The sequence below is a fragment of the Haliaeetus albicilla genome, chromosome 11 (assembly GCF_947461875.1).
Source record: "Haliaeetus albicilla chromosome 11, bHalAlb1.1, whole genome shotgun sequence".
In the NCBI taxonomy this organism is placed as follows: domain Eukaryota; kingdom Metazoa; phylum Chordata; class Aves; order Accipitriformes; family Accipitridae; genus Haliaeetus; species Haliaeetus albicilla.
Window position 1 is genome coordinate 13,435,425 of NC_091493.1, and position 23,782 is coordinate 13,459,206.

The window sequence follows — 23,782 nt, forward strand, 5'->3', positions numbered from 1 at the left end:
ACTGAGGTGCTTTCATGCAGGACCAGATGATCTAAGCACAGGAGTGAGCTACTCTGGTAGCATCTGCTAGCACATCAAAGCTAGAGAATCCAAACCTCCTGCCCAGTAAGAGCTGATCTTCACACTTTTTAATGGAAGATTTGCCAAGGGCAAAATTTAGGCAATGGCTCAAAGTACTGCCAAAACATTAACACATTCAGAGACATCCAAAGGAGTTCTTTCTCCCACCAAAGTCCACTAGTACCAAGACAAAACACTTACAAACAATGTTCTGTAACTGACATTAAAATACTTTATTGGCTAGATAGAATGTGTAGTATGGATAGAAATATACTGAAATACAAAGTCCTCCAGAGTCATCATGTAGAAAAACCACAATCCATACTTCTACATCTTATTTATATACATCACCAAATGTATTCAAGAGCATAAGGTCATATTTGCATTTTTTTCTTCTCTTGAAAGCGCATCTAGTGTAGTCCAAGGCCTTTTTGTTTCTTCAACAGAACATTGCACAGCTACCCTATTTCCTCATTTGGCCCGAAATCTGATGAAATTTTACGTACTCTTCTCTCCCTTGCTAGATCCTTTCAAGCTTGACTTCTGCCTCTTTTTCTCCCTTTGCCCCAGTATGCGATAGATTTTTTTCTTAGCCTCCTTTTGCCTCTTGAATTTCTGTTCATCCTCCTTCTGCTTAACTTTGAGATATTCTTTAAGCTGTTCCCGATGTTTTATTTTGGCTTTCTTTATCTTGTAATTATTCACTGTACTTAAAGCACTGAGTAGGGCTGATATCTAAAACAGAAAATAGAGAATCAATATACAAACAATGTGGTTTTGGTGAACAAGAAACACTTTAACCTCAGCAGAAAGCCATATAATGAATTAGAGATTAAGGCAAGTTCCTAATTATTTCTGCACCTGTTAACCAATTTCTAAAATGGTTTAATTATTTATCTTGTTAGGAAGTTAATCAAAGGTTTAATTTTTTTGAACTCTGATTTTTGTTAGATACTATTTAAAAGGCTATGCCTAATTGCTACTACAGAACACTTAAACTGCAGTTTGGATATTCTTGCCTTTGCAGGCACTCTGTAATTCTCAATTTCTGAAGCAGAGTATTTGCTTCAAGTCCTGTCTGTGTTAATAATGCATAGCAATGACAAGTCAAATAAAAGACCACAGCTGCCAATTTAAGTCACCCACAATGTGAGAGCAGTACACCCAACTGAATTATCTTGCAAGTGCTGTGACAAGGACAAAAGTTATATTTAGGCTTCAGGTGACCCACTAGTTTAAAAAAATCAACACCGTCCACTCAGCAACAGTTCCATGCACATACTGCATGCCAAACAGGCACAAAACAAATTGCAGGTGATAATTTTTCACTAGGAGCATATATGTCTTCAGCACTAGCAGTAAATTCAAGTGCTGAAACAACAGTCAGAAATGGTCTAAGCAACACGTTTACTCTTCAGGAGTCCTCGTTTGAGAATAAGTGATAATTACCTTCTTTTCATGAGGCTCCCTGATAACAGCTGGTCTCCACTGGTCTTTTGGAGTCTTGCCTTTCTTCTCAAGATTCTTAGGCTTGTTCTTAAAAGGCAGTGCCTTCTGCAGTGCTTTAGGAATGTGGAGCTTATTGAAATGCCTTTTCTCCCTCACAATAGGCTAAAAAATGGATATAGAACAGACAAGATTCATGATCTTAAAAAGCTTTTATTTTGTTTTCCATCTTTCAGGGGAAAAACCCCAAACCACCACAAACCAAAAAAAAACAAAAAACCAAACCGCCACCCCCTCAAAAAAGAACCCCCAAAAACATTCTGTGATGTCCTTGCACTGAACCGTGAATCTGTTCACCCCAATTCTACTGCTCTCAGTTTGCACAGGTCTGAGACAGAGAGCAAATTTGACTGTGATCACTGGTTTAAAAAAAAAAAACAACCCAAACAAAAAACAACACAACAACCTATCAAATATACCTTATAGAGAGAATCTTTGTTTTGTTTCAGTTTGATGCCTCGCTCATGCCTCAGCTGGCCTGTTGTCTTCATTCCACTCCAACTATCTTTCTCACCTGCTGGCTTCAGCAAGGATGTTACGGGGTTATAAAATGTTGGGATAGAAACAGGATACCAAGTCCTCACAAAGACAATATCTGAAAGAAAAGGAAATGTTACTTGGCTCTGTAACACCACAGTTCATCACATCCATTTTCTAAGCAAGGATTGCCTGAATAAAATAGATAACTAGCATCTAGACCATGTGTTCTAGCATCTAGACCACATGTTTGGTATACGTACCAAGTCTCTTCAACATTAGGCAAAAGCAATGTAACTATTTGTACACTTGGATTTTGCAAAACTCGATAAAGTCATAAATAGTACATATTCCTGAAGAGCAGTCAGCTGAGAATACCACCCCATTCATTATTCATATTCAACTAAAGAACTAGCAGGAGTTCATATATGTATCTGTGCCTCTACTATTACTGACAAAAACAATTTGCTTTTCCTCTGCCTATTTCTATAAAGTAACTAACTTGCTTTTATTTTGCACTATCCATAATTTCAATGGGTTCAAGAAAACAGAGGTCATATAAACCCAAATAAGCACAAACTCATGTTCTCAGCATCACAGTGACACTCAGTAAACACAGGAGATCACTTACCCCTACCCTTTGCATAATTTCCCCAAAAGATTAGGGAAAACAGTTCACTAAAGTTACAATGCCACTCTGGATTTCTCAGAAAAACATCCTTCTAGCACTTACACCACTAAATACAATTAATCTTCATGTTCAAGAAGAAAAGCATACCATGCTGTGTATAACACTTCTGAACACTCTGAGAAATACATCTCCAAGACAAACCTTTTCATCTGCATACTATAGGACTTCTGATTATAACAAAGAAATCCAACATAAAATGTACTTTTGTTAAATTTCATTCTGCATCTCACCAGATAGTTGATGCTCTTTGAATTCACATCTCAATTATCAGATTCCAGAGATTATGGAACACAGCTTTTCAATCTGTGAAGCAGGATGAAAGTTGTGCAATAACTTACATGGAAAGTGCAACTTACCACTCATCAGCAACTTGTCTTCAAATGTTGCTCTGAAAGCACCTACTGGAGTTCGGAGGGCCTTTTTGATCTGTCCTCGGATACCACTCACAGTACGAATTGCTGCACCTTCAAATTTAGCCACTTCCAACTGAGAGTTAAACATTCCCTGAAAGTGTGAATTACCCACCATCACTCAAGATTCTAAGTCTCTCTGTGACCTATGTAGGCCACAAAAACATAAGTAATTCCCACAAGCATATCATATAAAGAAACAGGAAGAACATAACATTGTCTTTATACTAAGAGCGCTGATCATACCATAAACCTACTGAGCTGACTTTAAGGTAAGCTACTGAAAGTAATCTAATGTCATATACCACAGGCAAGACTTCTTAGCATTAAATATATACATTTACAATTCTAAAACAGAGCATATTTAAGAGAATCTGTCCAGTTCTCTTTTAAAGTCATTTGCTGGAACACAGCATATCTTAAAAGCAAGTAAGCTGCCTTAAGTTGCTAGCTCTAAGACTACTACAATATAGCTCTTCAAGGTTTGTGCTTCTTTCGTAAGTCACAAGGAAGTCAGGAAAAATTCTGTGTAGGCTTATTAGTGTGAATACTTGAGTGCCTCACTGTTGGGATCAATGCTTTTAGTTGCTTACTGCCCCAAATGCAGAATAACCCAAGCTCTTCCTGAGCCCAGAAGCTTAACTAAGGATAACTGGAAGGTCAATGAAAATTCATTTTTGCAACACTTCCTGCCCCAAACACTTTTGTAACTGTAATTGTGAAGTCCTAAGCACTGCTAGAAGTCATCTTTGATCCCAGAGCTGAAATTCAGTGGGATCAAACCACCTGAATGACACCAGGGACAGGTTCACAGTCTCCAGAGGTGTCTGCCACTGTGGGAAACTAATCAGTAGGTTCAATGAAGGAAGGGGACGGGACAAAAAAAAAAAAAAAAAAACCCAAAAAAACCCCACACCCAACAAACAAACAAAAAAACCCACACACACTGAACGTGAGCCAGGAGACTGTTCCAGAATTTTTCTCTGGTTAATATGAATTCTTATTTACTGGCTAATGATCAGTACCTTTAGAGACCGCACTGAAGAGAGCTCAAAAAAAACCAAGCAGCTACTGAGATCCAGAACAGTATGCAACAACTACAGGGAACTTCTGCCTTGTGAAAGACAGATGGAGTCCCAGGTTGCATTCCTTCCTAACATTGGTTACATGTGGTTTTACAGTATACATACCTACATACCTACCTTAATAAAAGAAGTGTTCTTAAAAATTTTGAATGGAAAACCGGTTAGCTTTAATTTCTTTACAATAGTTATCGATTTATCTAAATCGAGCACAACTCCTGTCGCAGCAATCCGGAAATCAGGCTGAAACAGACAGATGAAAGACACTACTGAATGTATATTTAACAGTCAGTGAAGAAACCATTTCACTGATAAAATTTCACTCTTTTTTAGAGTTTGAGTTCAGAATTTATAACCTTTACAGGAGTACAGCAGCATGACAAATGCAAATTGACTTTGTACAGACTAGTTGAGGTGCTGCTGACATAACATTCCTACCACTCACTAATGAGATTTTCAGAACTGCCATTCTAATTACCTTGGAAGCAATCTAAGAGTCCTTGTTACCTACCTGTGTTCTCTTTATGAAACAGAATCTTACTCAGACAGAAAGTCTCTAAGGAGAAGTGCTTTGCGCACTGCTGTAAGTCACTATCTTATGCTAGGGACACATGATGAAAATAGCCTTTTAATACACACAAAAAGATGATTGTGCAATAGGACTTAAACAAGGCATATTTTAGGAAGGAGATAATAATCACCACTCTGATCACTATCGTGCTCATTACAACGCCATGCAAAGCTTTCGTAAATACGTTGTATGTAAACATAAATCTGCCTTTGGGTAATGCATATGCAACAAAGATCATATTTGATAAATACTGCTTTAGCACTATTTAAATAATTCGGATACCTATAAATATTCTAACAAGATGAGGACAAATCACACTAAGAGCAAACTTTTAACAGGAACATCAGTATCTCATCCTGCAAAAAGGTTTTAAAAGTTATCTAAATACTTAGTACCTGAAAATCAAGTAGGTATAAATCCTTCCACAGAAAATAGTAAAGCAGTATTTGTCACTTTCAGTGTAGCTAGCAGATGAAAATTGAAAAAACCAAACCAAACTTCACAAAAAAGACAACAATCCCAAAACCCCCCAAAACCAACCCTCCATCCAGTTTCCTATCTCATCACAAGACACCTTTCAAAAGCTTGAGTCCACTACTTTCTCAGATCCTACATCACTGCTTTACCATATGTAAACCTTCCCCAAATCTATATTTTATCCAAAGACCCATGGAAAGCAGTAATCAACATTTTGCAATAACAAACTTACCGTTGTGCCACTGACAGACTGAACTGCCAAAAATCCTGTCCCCTGAGGAGTGATAGGCCCTGCAATGAAATTAAATTTAAAAAAATTATGAAAAGTTTTACTAGGAAACATCTAGCCTCTATTTAAAGAGAGAAACCTTAGAAATACATGCCAAATATTCTCAATGAATAAAACCAAAGAAAAGTTTAAAGCATTCAACCCATTACTCGCATATATAGCCCCACGGAAGTTAAAGGAGTGGTTAACAGAAGTTACTCATGTACAGAAGCGTTTGCAGGGCTGGGCCCATAATGTGTGCAAGTCTGTCTCTGCACACAGCCAACAAATCAGGTTCCTCTTTGATATGATACAACCTAGCAGAATACTTAGAATTTCATTAAAAGCCAAATAAATCACAAATAATAGGCAATGGCCTATTTTCCCATACTACTTGGTGTTATTTTATATTCCACAGAGAACACAACTTTTTAAAGACTTCTCATTCCAAAAGCTACTGGCTGCATTTCCTGATACATCCTGTAAAGCTTGAGAATTTTATAATGATTAAGTGATACAGGACACTAACTCCAGAACACCCTCACCCCAAAAAGTTGCTCCACAATGCATATGTTGTGGTGTGTACTTCAGAAGCCTATGACGCCCATTGTGATCTTCAATGTAGAACATGGGGATAGTCTGAAATCGTCTCCACCCTAATGAGAGGATTAAAGGATCACGTGTCTTAAGTATCTTCTTATACCATCGGTGCTTCTTCAGGCGCAACTAATTAGAAGAAAAGATGAACAATGCTATTACAGGATAATAACATCAATTCTGAAATTCAAGCCTTAATTTTCAGGAATGATTGAAAGCAACTTCCATCTACACTAGAATGTTTTATTCAGTAAGCTTTATATCTTCAAACATTCTCATTAACACTAGGTTGACTGGAAAGATAAAGCTAATCAGTATTTCACTCAGTTTGAAGTCCTGTTCGTATGCATACAAGCAAATATTGTATTAAAAAAATACTTTTTTATATATATATGCGCTAGTAACTTCTCTATAGCCACTCGTCCATTGACGATGAACCTCAGAGTGCAATTTAGGTTTGCAATTTAGCAATCACAATCAGACGTTAGTCCCGAGACATGTCTGCAGATGAACGTTCAACAACAGTAACTTCTTCTTCCAGTTATCCAATTAAGCCTGTAAAAATCCAGTATCTGCTACTGTAGAGTTAATTGTGTCAAAAGCAAATCCCTTATTCAAGAGACAAAAGACAAAGGTTTCTCTCTGTGTTTACAGTATCTTTAGTAGACAGAAAATAAATAGTAACTCCAGACACTCTGAAGCATACCTGTACCGATATAAAGTGCACTCACAGCTTTGGCTACGTACCTGTACATATCCGACATTTCCTTCGCTGTTGCCTAAACCACCCAGGATAATAGGATAATGAGGGTCAAAATTCAAGACAAATTCACATGGGACATTCTCAATCTCTATTCGAACATACATCCCAGGCCGGAAGCCCTCATACTGCACTCTGGTCTCATCATCTTGATCTTCAAATTCTGCTCGATTAAGCTATGTGACAAAGAGGAAGTCACCATGTGTTTTACAAAATTCAAGCATTAACAACTTGTTCATGAGGTGCCAGTTCTATTTAAAACATGCTAACATTTATATAATCTTTTGCAGAAGATCTGACAGGTTTCATGACTTTTTATTCAGAGCAAGATCTCTGCCACCATGAATTCCTTCCAATTTGAAATCCCAAGTGGGCCTGTTAGTCTACTTGAAAGACAGTACCCAAGAGAAGCAAATGACTGAATGACTTCTGATATACCTTTCATTACAAGTGACTTCAGATTTTAAAGATACAACTGTCAAAAGTACGTTTTTGATTTAGGAGCCCAAGTACCTTTTAAAGTTAATGTCCTGATCTTTAAGGTGCCCCTTTATGACGGCTCCTATCTTACTCAGCAGCTTAAAAATATTTCTGTGCATCCTCTCACTGTGTATCTTCAAAAGGGTCTTTTAAAGCTCTTCTGTACCATATGAATGCAGATATTGTGTAAATATTTAAAATATCCTTGGGAATAACAGAAGCCTCACCCTCCTGTTCTAGCTCCTGATGTTCAGCTACCTATAAGACACCATGTTTAAGCAAACTAATTATTTATTTAATTTGTCAAGGTATTGAGATATGGCACAAATCTTCTGGTCCAAGTGTATTTTTGTAGAAGCTTTTACACATCCCCAGTCTGAGATCCTTGCCCTTCCATTCTGCATTAGGAGTATTGCTAATATATATTTCTGTAACAGACCTCAAGTGAAACAGTTGTAAATTGTCTCCTCTTCTTTTACTGGAATGTCCTTTCCACTTTAAGTGCTCTTAGTAAGTACATCAGCATACCAGAGCTCTTATGATCACTTATGACAGAGGCTAATGCAAGAAGGTAACGATTAATTTAATGACTATTCAGGGCAAGATTTTGTCAGAAGAGAAGTCAGTGAAGTTATTAGCAATGTAAGGCAATGCTCTTCCAAGTCAGCCAAAGAAAGAAGCTACTTTTAAGCTTACAAGATTTTATCTAAAAATACAAGGCCTGGAGCAAAATCAACACCTCCAATTCTAGATACAGTTACCCTGAAGACTCCTACCACATCTACAGAGCAATGGTCCTCAATTATTTTTTCCTCAAACTAACTTGACAGTTTGATGAAAAAGACTGCCACACAGAACTTACTTATCCATTAACATTGCAAAAATCACACTAAAAATAACACCAGAGAAATATTTGACACAAATTAGTATGAGAAGGGTTTTCACTTTCCTACACATAAAAGGATGCCTTCCCTGCCCACTTGCCCACCCTGCCCCTACCTGGAGGGGAACCTTCTCTCTCATGTTTTGGTTTGTTGGTTGGGTTTTTTTTCAGACCTGTCATGCTCATTCTACCACTAAGGGACAAATGGATAACTGTTAAAAACTTGGAAGTAGATGAAGTTTAGATGACACATCCTGACTTCTTCCATGATTTAGAATATGGTTAACTACTTAAGTCAATTTAAGTTAAGCTTTCAGTTGTTTGGCTTGTTTTTCTTTCCAGCTAATGGAATAAAAAATTTCAACCATAAAAAAAAACAACAACAAAACACAACAACAACAAATCACAAGCATGTATTTCTTTCTGTGTACTTTCTGAAGTAGCTCCTGAATGTCATGCATGTCTCCAGGAAAAAACCTTCGGGCAAACTCTGTGGGATATTTTTGAAGATGTAGAGCCAGATAAATTGCCAAGTTAACAGCTTGTACCTGTGCCTGTTTATGCATTTCTTCTTTAAGATCATCAAAGTACGTGGCATCCCCTTCATCATACTCTGCATCAAACATTTCTTTCAGTTTCCGTTTCTTGTCCATGCGCTCCTTTTTTTTTTCTTCCTCCTCAGGTTCTGGTTTGGACATTTTTCCATCTTCCTCCTCTTCTTCACTTCCAGACTAATCAACAGTAAGTTATCAAACATGTAAAATGTTTCACTGAAAACAACCCATTGTGATTAACAGTTTACTATATATTACTAAGTTGTATTTTGTCATAATGCAAATGAGACACTTTGAAAATATTTCAATCTTAGACAGAAATTAGTAAGTTATTCATACAAGAAGATGTAACTTCAGCAATGGCCAAAACATTTCATGATCTCATCATACCCCTTTTCACTGAGAAAACTTCTTGACTTAACATTTACTTTATTGTCAGAGAACAGACCCTAGAACTGACCTATCTGTTATTCTACAGCTAAAAGAAGCACACATAATAAAAGAGGAAAAGTAATTGTTGATAGCACCAAGTAATACTATGCTGGAAGGCAGCACTCTTTAGAGGCCAGAGCAGAGGAAGTTTGTTCACAGACCATTTGAAAACTGCCAAAATGATGCCGTTGCCCTCAATTTTATAATGAAATGCAAAGCCATCAAGTTGCTCACTCTGAAAAAAAATTGATTTTTCAATCTGTATTGTCACAGACAACTACATCTCTGTTCTTGGAAGATATCCAAGCCACAGCATAAAATCCCTTCCACCAGCCTCTTTTATGAAGATATGAGGAATGACTAGGAAACTGTGTCAGCTTCCACAATTTGTTGTGTTTAAACAGAGCCCTGTAATCTTCTGCATCAGATAAAATGACATAGTACAAACAGTTATGATCACATTTGGGTTTAAAATACTTCTCCCATACCTCCAGATCCTCCAGCTCTTGATTAAGCCTGACACCTACTGTTAAATAAGTGAGGTGATTTCTCCTACGTAATCAACTTTAAACAATTCAGTTTGAGACTAAGAACATGCCATTCTAGGTATTTATAGGTTCCAAAGTCTGTAATACATACACCTTTTCTTCCTTGTTCCCATTGATTTCTTTCCTATTGATTCATGAAAACTAAATTTATTACATAGGATGCCTATCACTTGATCAGGAACTTATATACATATATGTTGCTAAAGAACATAAAAATACAGGTCAGACCTCATCTCCTTCAGCAGCATGCTTTCCTTTGTGCACAACACCGGTTTCAAGATCTTCAAAATCTCCATACAGTTCTTCTGCAACAATAAGCACCCAAGATATCTGGCAAGTTAACCACTCTGTTACACTGCAGTTAACCACTGTTGTATTGTTCCATACAATTTCTCATATTTTCAGTATTGTGTATTTCTCAGTACTGCTTTGTAGATTAGTTGCAGTCCAAATATTTTTTCTTCGCATCAACAGTTTTGTAAGTCTGTTCTGCCCTCTCTATAGTTTCAGCTGAAAATTCTCAGCTGAACTCCAGTGACGACTCCTTTTTCCTTTCAATACCTTTAACTTAATGATTTCAAAGATGTAAATAAAGTTTAGATCATTCCAAAGGACCACACAGCACATTTGTTAGCACTCTAATAACACAAGACACCAGCCAAGCAATCGAGCTCCCATCTTTAATTTAAAAAAATAAACTTAATAAAAAATTAAATATAGTAGACAAATTTTAAGTTAAAACCAAATGCTTATAGAAGCCTGTCAAACCACAATAATTTTGCATATAAGGTACAGGCACATTATTAAAATTTTCTGAATATTTCCTAATTAAAAAACAAAAACACCACCTCCAAAACATCTGAAGATAGATATCACTTCTCAGCCAAATGTGAATGACCAGTTTATTAAAGAAGAATTTCTGCTTATTTCTACCAAGAGTATCCAAAAGAATAAACCATACATAGAGGATGAATAGCTAAACTTGGATACATAACTCAAAAGTTGGCATGGCCATGTGATGACTAAGGAATCCAATTCCTAATTAAAATTATATACCCTATTTTTCAGAGAATAAAATTCCAGAATGTGCTACTTGCCTACTGTTTGTAGAGAGTTTTACAGCAATGTTTTATTATATCAGTATCTGTATAATACTTTACGTAACAGTTTGAGAAAATTTGCAAGTATATCACTAATGCAAAACATTCTACATCTGTAACTCCGAAACTGTACTTCTCTTAAAAATCTTGTATGCATTAATCATTTTTAGAAGTCTTACACATACCATCTTCCTCCAACAGCTTTGCTGCATCTTTATCATCTTCCCACTTTCCAGTAACAAAGCAGTCTCGAATACTGCTCATAACCTGCAAAATAATAGTGTCATTGCCTTGTACAGTTACATCTTGTCATCAACAGAAACAGTCTTTAATATATTCCCCACTCCTCCATCATCTCAGGGATCATCTGATGTTCTCACGCACAGCTCCACATCAAGCCATCATTACCGAAAGTATACAATGCCTCAGCAAAAGCAGGAATGTGAAACCAACTCAACTCTTACTCAAAGGTCTTTACACTAAAGGTCTCTACCCAGATCGTATTTTCACTCAGGATTCCTCTGCTTTTTACTTTTCAGTAAATAAATAGCAAACTGTGATCCACCAAATAGTGAAGAGCACCAAGCATTAAATTGACTTATTCTAACTTGCCATCCCTGTAAGAACAGACCTTGGAATCTGTTAGCTAGTAAATACTTCTAACAACAGCAAGTAGCAAAAGATACTCTAGCTACTGGCTGTAGCTCCCATAGGTCTCTTTCAATGACAACTCAGTGGTACTTTATGAGACACAGCCAGGATATAACCAGTATAGGATATGCAGAAACAATTATCCAATGGTATTACCTCTTCTAAATCCCAATCTTGTGGCTTTTCTATCAGAAATTTGGAGCAGTCAAGAGCATTAGCGTTCTGTTTGGATGCTTTGTCTGGACGGCTGACACGAAACAAACCCCCAAGTTCATCACTGGCATCCTCATTCTCACGGTCCTCATCCTCGACAGCTAAATGAAACGTACAAGCTGCAATTATTTACCCCACAGTACATGGATTACATTCATTAATAACCTCTCTTCTGCCTCATGTTTCACAACACCTGCAGTAGTTTGAGAAAAAAAAAAAGATGCAAACTAAAAACTAAAAATAGTTTTAAAGATAAAAGACTGAAGAAAAAGGTATACTGATCCAGTGTAAGAGTTAAATTAATACCCTCACACGGACAAAATAAGGTAAGTGGCAACCACAGAGATACTAAACACTGTGATCATAGTGAACTTCAGTTGTACAGTTGGTTCCATATGGAAAGATGTAATTCATTTCACAAATTCCACACAGCGCAAATGTCTTTGAACAACCTGAAATCTGGTTCTATTTGCACAACTGGAATAATCTGAAAAAATAATGCCCAATAAGTAAACACAGGATGTTCATTCAATATCATAAGTAGAAACAATACCAAAACAATCTGTGAACAGAAATGACATTAAGCTAATCTGTAAATCAAGCTAATCTCAAATCAATACCAGACTTGAGAATCTGTCAGCAAATATTCCTGCTCCTGCACCGTGGAAGGTTTTCAAAAGCCATATTCTCATTGTGTTCTACAGACGTTCTGCATGATGAGGTTTATACACTCAGATAACTACTGGAAAAGCTGTTAACTAAAAAGGACAAGTTACATAAATAGCACTTTTCCGGTTAAGCCAGGTAGCTTTTTCTTCTTGACAAACACCCTTATTACAGCCATGATAATACTAAGTCACACCTAAGAGAATATTCCATTCTCAGTCACTGTGAGACAGATATTCCTGAAAACAGCCAAAAAACGACATCCCTTTATGAAACACATCAATTACCATAATGGATTTGCCTAATACCTACCAGATAATTATACAAATGACCAAACTTGAAATGTCTGGAGGGAAATAGTTGTACAAGAAAACATGAGTAACAACCTAGTAGTCTGGAAAACGAGCTCAAAATGCTTTTTATTGAAAAAGTCAAAATTGTCTTTATTATTAGTGCAAATTAGTACCAGCAACTAAAAAAGTCAATTATCTCTCCTCAAGCCTCCCACCAAAACACAGTGCTCAAAGATTCAGACTTGCAAACTTGGTAACAGCTAAAAAGCTACCATATATTAAGACAGTAAAAGTTTCCCAACAGATTTGTACCTGTTCCATATATGAGTTTACGAAGATTGGGAGTTGAATGCTGCTGTCTTAAAAAGGCCTGAGCTGCCTTCTGTTTAAGGTCCTCTTTCCACTTAAGTGCACCTGAAAAGGGAAAAAAATTTGCATTCTACCTTCAAGAAAGAACAAGAATAAGGAGCTACAAAATTTAAATACAATCATGACAACAGGCTTAAGAAGCATAGACACAACCCACAGTTTCTTCTTTTCATAGGATCATAGAATCATTTAGGTTGGAAAAGACCTTTAAGACCATCAAGTCCAACTGTCAACCATGCCCACTAAACCAATATACTATAACCATACTCCGTAACTATAATTATACTCCATAGATACACAGAAATATAAATTGCGGCTAACAAGTTATATCACTGTTTTGTTTTTTTTCTGATGAGTCCTAATTTTAGGACAAAATTTTAAGATATTATTATTAGCAATAGTAACAGATTTGATTCTTTTCATGATGATACATGTCTTCTTCACAGACTTACAGAATGGTTGAGGTTGGAAGGGACTTCTGGAGGTCATCTTGTCCAGCCCCACTGCTCAAGCACGGTCACCTATAGCAGGTTGCCCAGCACCATGTTCAGCCAGCTTTTGAAAATCTCCAAGGATGGAGATTCCACAGCTTCTCTGGGCAACCTGTTCCAGTGCTCACTGAGTAGTTAATACATTTTAGTAATGTTCCCCCAAGAATATTTTATTCTTTCTAAACGTAACAGAGCATCATAATTTGTTTTACACACATAGCCATAAAGTTAGAGAAATGTATGCAGAATCAATGATGTTTACAAAATGAATCGCCTCTATTTCAGAGGAAGGAAACCCAAGACCTGTATACTACATTGCAAATCAAAGTCTTAATAGCAGATAATGCCTGGTTTCCCAACTTGAAGTTTGCCACTTAACAACTATATATATATATTGGAGGGGCAAAATTATATAATATTTACTAATTACTATATCCTTTAACAATGAACCCAATTAAAAATGGACAGTAAAAGTTTTTAACATATATCGTTTACCTGTCGTGTCAGCAGAAAAATCTATTTTTTCTTCATACTCATCTTCCTCTCTCAGTAGATTCTCCACATCATCATCCACAGCTTCTAGAGCTTGAAGTTTAGTCTGTCTAATACTATCAGCTTTCTTTGGAGTGTGCTGACATCCCTTCCTATTTGACTCTGCAGCTTCTGATTCATCATGGGATCCTTCTTCATCATCGCTCTCATCAAGGGAAGAGTTTTCAGCCTCAGATTCTGATGCCTCTTCTGCCGTGCAGTTTCCGGAATCTGTAGTGAGCACTGTTTTTCTTTTCAGACTGTGCTCTGAGATTTGTGATCTCATTTCTGTATCTTCACTATTTATTTCATACTGCTTAGGTTCAGCTACTCTTTTGCTTGCAGCCTCTAATTCACTACCTGAGCTTTCATCTTCATGAGTCCTTTGATCATCCTCATTCTCCTCCTCCTCATCATCATCTTGCTCCATCTCGTTCTCTTCAGGGGCAGTTTTTCCTTCTCCTTCAGAACTCATCTCAAGATCATCATCACTGTCTGCAAATGCTGGCAGTTCATTCACAGCTTCTTCTTTAGCCACCTCTGTTTTCAGACGTTTGGCTCTCCTAACAGCCATCTCTTCCCGTAACAGCTCTCTGTCACTTTCTTCCTCAGCATCATCATCTTCATCATCGCCATCACTTCCATCCTCAGACATTGCCGCTGCTTCTTCTTCATCATCATCTTCCTCATCGCTTCCTGCATCATCATTTTCTTTCTCCTCTTCTTCAAATAATGCCTTCCGACGTACTCTTCCAGTCATCAAATCAATCCGTCTCTCTTCTCTTGGCATCACAAACCTGGTTTCCCAAAGATCACATTTTGGGGTAAGATGATAAAGTACAAGGAAATTTTAATGAAACAATGAAGCTTTATGTCAATATTTAAAAATACTTTTTTTTTTTTTTTTTTTTTAAAAACAGACCGAGGTTATGGAGAACGTTAAAAAGGCAATGGAGTTCTTTAAGTACAGAACATGTCTTAATTCAAGAATATACCCTATGTTATAGCCATAAATAATTTCAATAAATTTCTTCATTTTCCACAGAATGAAAATAGGTTATACAATGAATTCTACTGAAGATTATAACTGCCATTCTCCAAAACTCTGACGAAAAACAGAGGTATGTTACTTACGGCTGTAACAGCAAGGAATTCCTGGAAGGCAGGGCTATACTGCTTGCAAAACTTTTCTAATATCACTTATTACTATCTCAAAATACACATGGCATATGAGTAGTCTCAGAAAAGGAAGAATTAGGCAATAAGCCATTCGACTAACGGTGCTCTGTTGAGAATTCTTCCTGAATTAGAGGCTGAAATTAGAGATTCATTCATGCTCAAACACTGCTCAGCATTCAAAACTTACTCTTGTCCTACATCTTCTGAACCTAAGGGTCTAGAGTCCATGAAGAGAGAGACCTTGCTTGACGCCATCTTAACATCAATGGCTGAATGTGTGGAGATGAGGCTCTGAACTAGTTCATGATTTGGTCTCACTTCCTCCTGGAAAGCCAAGATTTTTTACTTTTCAGTTAAAATGAATAAACAAATGTCTAGTGAACAGCTAACAGAGTCATTAATCTGCCTAGAATAGTAGAAACATGCATATGCAAGAAAAAATTCCACAGCATTTTAAATAAACATTTTCTCAGAACAGCAAGATCTCCCTTCCCCTCTTCACATTTGAAGAATGCATACAATATTAAACCAAGAAAAATTAAAGAGGGCCTCCTTCACGGTATACAACCACTAGAGTAAATATCAGCAAGCACACATTATCGTAGATCCAAACATATTTAACATGTAGCACAATACAGGGGAAAAGAGCTGGACTCAATGTTTGCATGCAAATGTTTTCCACCTCTCCCTTTGACCAGTCAAATCCCATAAGTGTTCTCCCACAAAGACCCTGGCCTGCAAAATAAAAGTGATAATATCCCAGTACCAGGAATTTTTATAAATCTTAATACAATGCTTGGAAAGTTAATGAAACTAACTTTAGGTACTTATTATTAACTGATCCTCCAAATGTTTTGCACAATATTTTACACAGAGATAATAAAAATATCCCTCCTCTGAAATCAGAGGAAAAAAAAGTTACCCACTACAAATGTATAAGGATTGATTATTTTAAAGAAGCTTATTTTTAAACACTTATTTTGGCTCTAAGGATAAAAACTACATTTTGCAAGAGAATTCAAGTCACCAACAGCATTCCCTTACCTCTTCTTTTTCATGAGCATGGCTTCCACCAAGGTCAATATAAACAGCATCTTTATCATATACAATGCCCCCAACTCCTGAAAGGGGGGCATAGACTAGCTTCTCTTTCTCATTTAAAGAACGCTTCTTCTGCTGTTCAGGTAGAGCACAGGGATCTGGTAGGAAACTCACACCACTCACAGTAAAGTCTCCTACACCTGGGGTGACAGACAAAGGAAGTAACAAGGTTTTCACAAAGTTTTGATTCTGAAATCTGTACAATTCACCATGAAGAGATTTAAAAAAAAAAAAAAGGCAAAAAAAACCCAAGACACTCTAGCATTCAGCAATTCATCAACAGTGAGCTCTGTATCGAACATCCAATTCTTGTGCCTTACCACTGAACTTAGAGAAGTATTCTTAAGTTCACCAGAATACTGCAAAGCTTTGGGTTTGTTTGCTTGTTTTTAAATGAGAAAACTAGAAACTCGCTTTTCTGAGTACGTCTGTAAGTTTATTATTAAAATATTTCCCAATTTAAGCTTTTAAATCATTCACTTAAAATATTAAATTTATTCAATGAGCAGAGAAATTTTACATAACAATTTACAAAACTGCACAATTAAAAGCAAAACTATTTACAAGGATTTATTTTTACAAAAACATGTATTATGAAAATTAATTTCCAAAAGCATAACATGGATTTAGAAAGGTAAAAAATCTAGTTTACAATGTACAGTTTAAAGATACAAATCATTCCACAATAAAAACAGCAACAGCTATGTTGTTATTCACAGACCAGTATAAAAACAGTTTTAAGAACCCGATAAACTACCTGGCATATGAATTTGACTTTTGTTTTTTAGGTGTGCTCCTCTCAAGTATCCATAAAGTGATATCTTCCTGTCACATTTGGGATTGATTCGAACATCTTCCGGGTTTGTCAACTCTTCCATTCTGTCCAACATTCAAAAAAAAGTTAGAATATCCAGCAGTCCTAATAGTAACTTTTGAAAAAAGATAATTTAAAAAAAAAGAATTGCAGCATCACTGCTGCTACTGCATGCTCTGCAGACTCTAATAATTAAAACAGAATGATCATAAGAAAAAAAAATCCATGGAAAAAAGAGCTTTCAAAAATATTTTAAAACTGTATTTTATAACTTGTATAATCACGTTCAACAATATATTTCCAGAAGACTTACTGACATTTCAGTAAACATGTACTGCTTTCTTAGCACAATTACTGCTTATACGCTTCCCACACACAACCCTCTGCAAATCAATTTTGCCATTAGAGGGAAAACAGCTGAAAGCCACATTTCCTGCAGCCATGCATCACCTTCTTTTCCCTATTAATGGCACTGAGCAACACAAAGACTACCACAGGAAAGAGGAGAGGGAAAGAATGGCTGTTTTCAGGCAGATGAGGGAGGAACTCCTTCCAGAGCTCCTTTCTACGCTGCACAAGGGAGGCAAAACAAACACACAGCCAAGGAAGAGGACGGGACACACGTTCTACCTGCAGATCAGCTTAAAAGTGACCCCACAACCAAAATAACTTTACTGTTATAGCAACCTAAAACAATGTTACTGAAAGACTATGGAGTGTTTTTTATCTCATTTTCCCTCTCATTGCTTTCTGTATTTTGCAGGACTTAGCATGATGCTTATGTACTTCTCTGACAATTTTTTCTAAAGAATTAGAACTTTGAGAGAGACTTGTTCTAGGCACCTTGGATTCTTGTGGGAGTTCAGTCATAACTGTAAGCATTCTGACAATAAAATATGAAAGGTGAGGTAATTTCTCAGGTAGCCACAGCCACCATCAAGGTTACACTCAAGTTTCAAAGAGACTGTGAATCAAATGCTATACATGAAGATGGAGCAGAGGGATGTTCCAGGGAACTCCGATGACTAATTCACGAGCTATTGTTAAATTGCTGGAATACTGTTTCTTTTCCATAGAAATTCAATATAATCATCAACAAGCAGGATTATTTTAATCTTTTTTTCCTGTGTTTCAAAAGTATTTACAATATATCAAAGGCCTAACTACAGGATCCCATGCAAGTGAAAACTGAATGGCTAAAGTTATTGGCACAGACCTGAAAAGTATGGTTTCGTTTCCCTAAAGCCATCTACATAACACTAAATACCCACTCACACATAGAGCTGACTGGCTCTAATATTACAGTCTTTTTTAAACAGCAAGGTGCTATCTATGCTGAGAATGAAGAACAGAGAGAAAAGCACACACCTGTCTGCCAGAACATACGGATGAGATGTTTGCCAAGTAAGAGGTCGGAATTTCATAACTGAGATAAAACGCCCCAAATTGTGAACCTCCTGCTTTTGATATTCCCCATGAACCATCCCAGACAGATAAAACAGCTTAGCACCCTAAAGACATTAAAAAGACATAAAAACATTAAACATCAATTTAATATCTACAAAACTAAAAAAGGTAATGCAATTCTAATTTGTAAATCATAATCAGAAATTGCAGGTTACAACCACTTCCAAAAGATCATACTAACTAGTTTACTTCAATATGAAAATTGCCCCCTTTTTACTAGTATCACGTTTAGTAGCGAGTCACATAGTCACACTGGGACAGAGAATAATTACACAAGTAGTTTAGCAAATAGAAGAAAGATTTCATAATTTGCCCATTTATAGTATTATTTAAAAGATGTGAGAACATAATAGAACACAGAAATATTGCCCCATTTTTAATTTAGCTTCCATAATGCAAAATACATGGAAAAATGAATGCTGAATGTCATACCGGATACACTTCAGTCCAGAATCTGTGCTTTAACTTCTTTTTGGTCTTCTTTAATTGTTTGTTGTTCTTGAATGTATCCAGGTGGGTAAGAACTCCCATAATTTTGGGAAAGCCATGTACCTGACAAATGTTCAGGAATTCAAATGTTTCCATCTCAAATCCAAAGCTGGCATCAATAAGCATTAGAACCTGAAAACACAACATCAGCATTTCACTATAACAATACCACGGTGCCCACATGAACCAATTTCGAAGACCACACCTTTAAACTCATAAGCTTCTTGGGAACCGAAGTCTTGCAAAAAGTTTTGTTCTTTATTTTCATATAACCTGAAAATCAACTTTGGCTTTTTAATCAAAGTATGGATCTTAGCTGCTTTAGAAATTAGTGTGGCTTATGAAATCAAATCTCTTCTTCCAGTCAGTCAAATCTCCTTTATATAGATTTGATTTGCTCGTTGTGTTCAAGAAAACTATAGAATAATAAGGCTGCTCTATGAATGCAGTAACATACAGTATCATAATAAGTTCTGAAGAGGTGTTTACTTGGAAAATTTAAAATATGCAAAATAGAGTATCTTTCAATATTTGCAGGAATGTCTGAAAATAATAATATTTTTATATCTGTATCTTGGATGCAGTAATGCCTCTAAGGCCACATCTTTTGGAAAAATGAGACAAACTTAATTCACACATTGCAGTTACTGTTGCACATCACTAAAACACACTGACACGGGAAAACAGCACCCAACAGTCACACAAAAATGGAAGCAAAGTTGTATTAGGGCCTCAGCAATGTAGAACTTAAAACACATGGGAACTGATGACAGAGATCTGCGAGCGATTATGTAATCTCAGCCTCCTAATAATAAAACCAAATAGATTCTCAGCATCATCATGTGCATGCAAAGTCTCAAACATCTGTCACATCTACTAACAAAAGAAGTTGTATTTTTTAATACATCTCCCTTCCTCAAGTAGAAAACATGCAAGTAGAACAATATCTGGACTAGTGCACACATGCATTTAGATATTTAGATACTTAATATTTAGATAAGGATCCCAAACCCTAATCAGCTATAATACACTCCAAATCCACATGCAAAGTAAATTCTAAATAGACAAATGGATCATGCATTAGGTCCCCAAGATCAGTTGACATAATCCACTAAACCAAAAGTTACAAGTAAATTACAACAGTAACCACACTCCGCTGAAATCAATCGTATTACCACACAGCTGTGTTCAAAGACAGAGACATCAGAGTGCATCAAATAAAACCAACTAGTAAACTAATACGTATTTCTACTTTATACATTAGTTGAAAACTTCTTGACTAAAAACCATTTTCAGATTTTTGACCAAATCCCTTAATGAAAAGTTACTTTATCACCTTGGCTGGTTATCAGATCTTCCACTAAGTTTACCAGTTGCATTAGCAATGAAGTTCAGTTGCATTTCCCTTCTTCCACATCCTCCCCACCACCACATACACACACTTTATTCCCCACCACCTCCGGGATAAGGAAAGTCCTAGGGGCTGTTCCAGAATATTAGGTCTATTGTTGAGCTTAGTCCTGTTCTCTCTGAAACCAAAGACAGTATTGCCTTTGATAACAATGGGTAGAGAAATCAGACGTTGGCGCGGTCCAGTCAAAAGTAGTATTTTCAATATAAATTATAGTAGAAATCACATGCCGTTGTTAACTTACCAAATCAGCAACTTTAGCCAGGTCAATCATTGTGTTAATGTCACATCCACATTCAATAATAGTTAGCCTGCGTTTTTTACCTGAAAACAGAATTAAGAATCAAAAACTGAAACAGAAGGAGCAAACTTATTAGTCCACTGTTTTCTTTTCAGGTCACATTCCTGAAGTTCCTAAAGAGTATCTGGGACTCAAATTCTTGTCTAACATACAGATTGTCCAACTTGCACCATTGTAGAAGTACCTGTTTTCAAATGTTCATAATTCCACTAAATTTTAACTTTTTGGTTTAAAATTATCAGGTTGAGTACACGTTTTCAAAAGAGTTGTTCAGTCTTTTCCAAAAACAATGCTAATTGCTAATAGCAAAACAAAGTAGTTTGTTTTGGTTTTTTTCACTTTGGGAATAAAAAAAAGTCTCTGCTTCTTTTCTCTTTAGTGCCCCAGAGTTAATACTATGGATTTTATTTTACCATATATTTTTGTTCTTTTGACATTATTAGGAAAAATACACTCCATTCTAGCCTTTAAAAAAAGGCTAGACTTACATATCAAAAAATTTCTTAACATGCATCCAAATGAGAAGAAAGTACCCACTGTTAACTTGGCTTGATTAATTTGAGTTAGCTAACTGAACTTTAGACAACAGGAGTAAAAAACTTTAAACAACTATAGACAACAGGTATCATGTTCTTTTTCTTCAGGTTATCAATTGCAAAATTCAACCTTTGTGTCCCAGTAGACCAATCAGGAAACCCAATTTAACACATGAATTTTCCTTGCCATTTCTACTTTCCCACTGTCCTGGTTTCAGCTGGGATAGAGTTAATTGTCTTCCTAGTAGCTGGTACAGTGCCATGGTTCGAGTTCAGTATCCGAAGAATGTTGATAACACACTGATGTTTTCAGTTGTTGCTCAGTAGTGTTTAGATTAAAGTCAAGGATTTTTCAGCTTCTCATGCCCAGCCAGCAAGAAAGCTGGAGGGGCACAAGAAGTTGGGAGGGGACACAGCCAGGGCACCTGACTGGCCAAAGGGATATTCCATACCATGGGACGTCACATCCAGTATAGGAACTGGGGGGAGTGGGGGCAGGGAATCGCCGCTCAGGGACTGGCTGGGTGTCAGTCGGCGGGTGGTGAGCAATTGCCCTGCGCATCATTTGTACATTCCAATCCTTTTATTACTGCTGTTGTCATTTTATTAGTGTTATCATTATCATTATTAGTTTCTTCTTTTCTGTTCTATTAAACCATTCTTATCTCAACCCATGAGTTTTGCTTCTTTTCCCGATTTTCTCCCCCATCCCACTGGATGGGGGGGAGTGAGTGAGCGGCTGCATGGTGCTTAGTTGCTGGCTGGGGTTAAACCACGACACCCGTATTTGTCAATTATTCCTTGCAAAAAAAAGGAGATTTATTAAAGTCTCTGAAGAGTCTAACTGCACCAAACATACAGTTGCCTGCATCCAGGCAAGATCTCCCTTACAAATTGGTTCCTTGAGCTGCTGTGGGCTGTACTGCCTCTTCACCATAACGATCCCCCCAGTAACATTCAGGGAAAAGTATGAAGGGAACACAGTAAGACAAGTGAAAACTGGGACTAAAAGCTTAACAAAAAGGAAAAAGGAACTGACCAGGTGGTGAAGTGGAGAAACATAACTGGAAATGGCTAGGCAAACTAATTCTTTGCTTAAGAAAGAAAGGGGCACAAAGACGGGATTACAGACAGGCAACCTGAAAGAATGGGAAATGTGTGCAGAGGTTAGGATGAAGCCAGAGGAAAACAGTTCAAAAGGGAAAACAGAACCCAGTGGAAAAGGAAAACTTGGGAGAAGACTGGGGGGATAGAAGAAACTGGGAAAAAAAGCCAGAAAGGGGAAAAAACCAACCAACCAACCACAAACCACCAAAACACCCAGAACTGGGATCCCAGGAGGGTGGAAAACAAGTCTAGAGGAACAATTCCCCCAGAAGCCTAAATCCCACTATTCTTTCACTGTTAATAAGTATGCCTGATAAAACATCCAAACGATTTCTTCAAAATGGCCAAAAATTATGAGAACATGAACACGTCCTGGCTCTAAAAGCAAGACAAATGAGAAGTGTAAAATAAGCATTTCCATTTCTCATATCTTTGTTCTCACCTGAGACAATTGTAACAGGACCCCGGATTTCAACCAGTTTTTGCCTTGTGAAGTTCTTAATGAGACACTTTATTAAGGTGCTCTTCCCAACCTTGGGAGGGCCGACTACAACCACCACCACAGGAGGCGGCTCCAACGGAGTACGGTCAACCACAGGAATGTGATGTTTTTTGGTCTTCAAGTCCTGAGTTCTGAGAGACATTTGTAATAAATAAATAGAAGAACTTAAAAACCAGTAACATTTATTCCTTGAAAGTCTTCAGTAGTTGCAAAAGCTTGGACACAAAGGCTCGCCAAGAGCCCAGATACTAATATGTGTGTGGAACTCCCACCAAGTCTAAGGAGCTATACACTCTTCTTCCATTAAGACTAACACAGCTGTACGACACAACGCAGATGCAGAAAGCATCGCACTCCTGACACACGGATAAACTACAACACGAGCTGCTGAATGACGAAACCTACGCGAGCACACCAGTGAAAATTACAGTACGTATATTCCTATGCAGAGTAACAAAGAAACCGCAGCCAACACCTATCCATCCAGCCAACCTCGCACGCTCTAAACCAATTCCCATTTCTTACCTGTGGAAAGTCCTGGCCATCCGCACAGCGGACTGGACCGTAAAGGCTTTGGGGTTTCTCTTCCGCGCATTCTCCTCGTCTCCTATTCCTAGGTCATTGAGATAACGTTTCCTTTTCTTCTCTGCCTTGGGCCCGCTATGCTTTGCGCGGTGCTTCTTCTTCTCTTTCTCCTCCATCTTACTCTTTCAGCAATTGTTTACAGCCGATATGACGTAGATTGCCGCACTGGAAGAAAAGGCA

At 37.2% G+C, this 23,782-nt stretch overlaps 1 protein-coding gene across 1 annotated transcript; it reads right to left on the reverse strand.

Annotated features, from left to right (window-relative positions):
- Positions 1–269: 269 nt before the first annotated feature.
- Positions 270–23,782, reverse strand: BMS1 (BMS1 ribosome biogenesis factor). The gene is made up of 22 exons (XM_009913300.2): positions 23,543–23,782; positions 22,958–23,148; positions 20,816–20,895; positions 19,104–19,292; positions 18,573–18,715; positions 17,148–17,269; positions 16,334–16,530; positions 15,477–15,613; positions 14,075–14,907; positions 13,032–13,133; positions 11,704–11,861; positions 11,082–11,163; positions 10,025–10,101; positions 8,811–8,993; positions 6,887–7,075; positions 6,088–6,268; positions 5,507–5,565; positions 4,347–4,469; positions 3,091–3,238; positions 1,986–2,161; positions 1,510–1,671; positions 270–795 (listed from the first exon to the last, which is right to left on the reverse strand). The coding sequence occupies exons 1-22, from the start codon at positions 23,716–23,718 to the stop codon at positions 559–561; spliced, it is 3,945 nt and encodes a 1,314-aa protein (XP_009911602.1). The 5' UTR covers positions 23,719–23,782; the 3' UTR covers positions 270–558.

Bases quoted from the DNA above. Each gene is read 5' to 3' on its own strand.
- BMS1 (XM_009913300.2), bottom strand. From the start codon at position 23,718: ATGGAGGAGAAAGAGAAGAAGAAGCACCGCGCAAAGCATAGCGGGCCC. The intron at 11,862-13,031 runs GTACAAATCTGT...CGTTTCATTTAG, and splicing joins TAAACTCATATATGGAACAG to CTGTCGAGGATGAGGACCGT. The intron at 2,162-3,090 runs GTAAGTTGCACT...CTTTTCTTTCAG, and splicing joins AGACAAGTTGCTGATGAGTG to ATATTGTCTTTGTGAGGACT.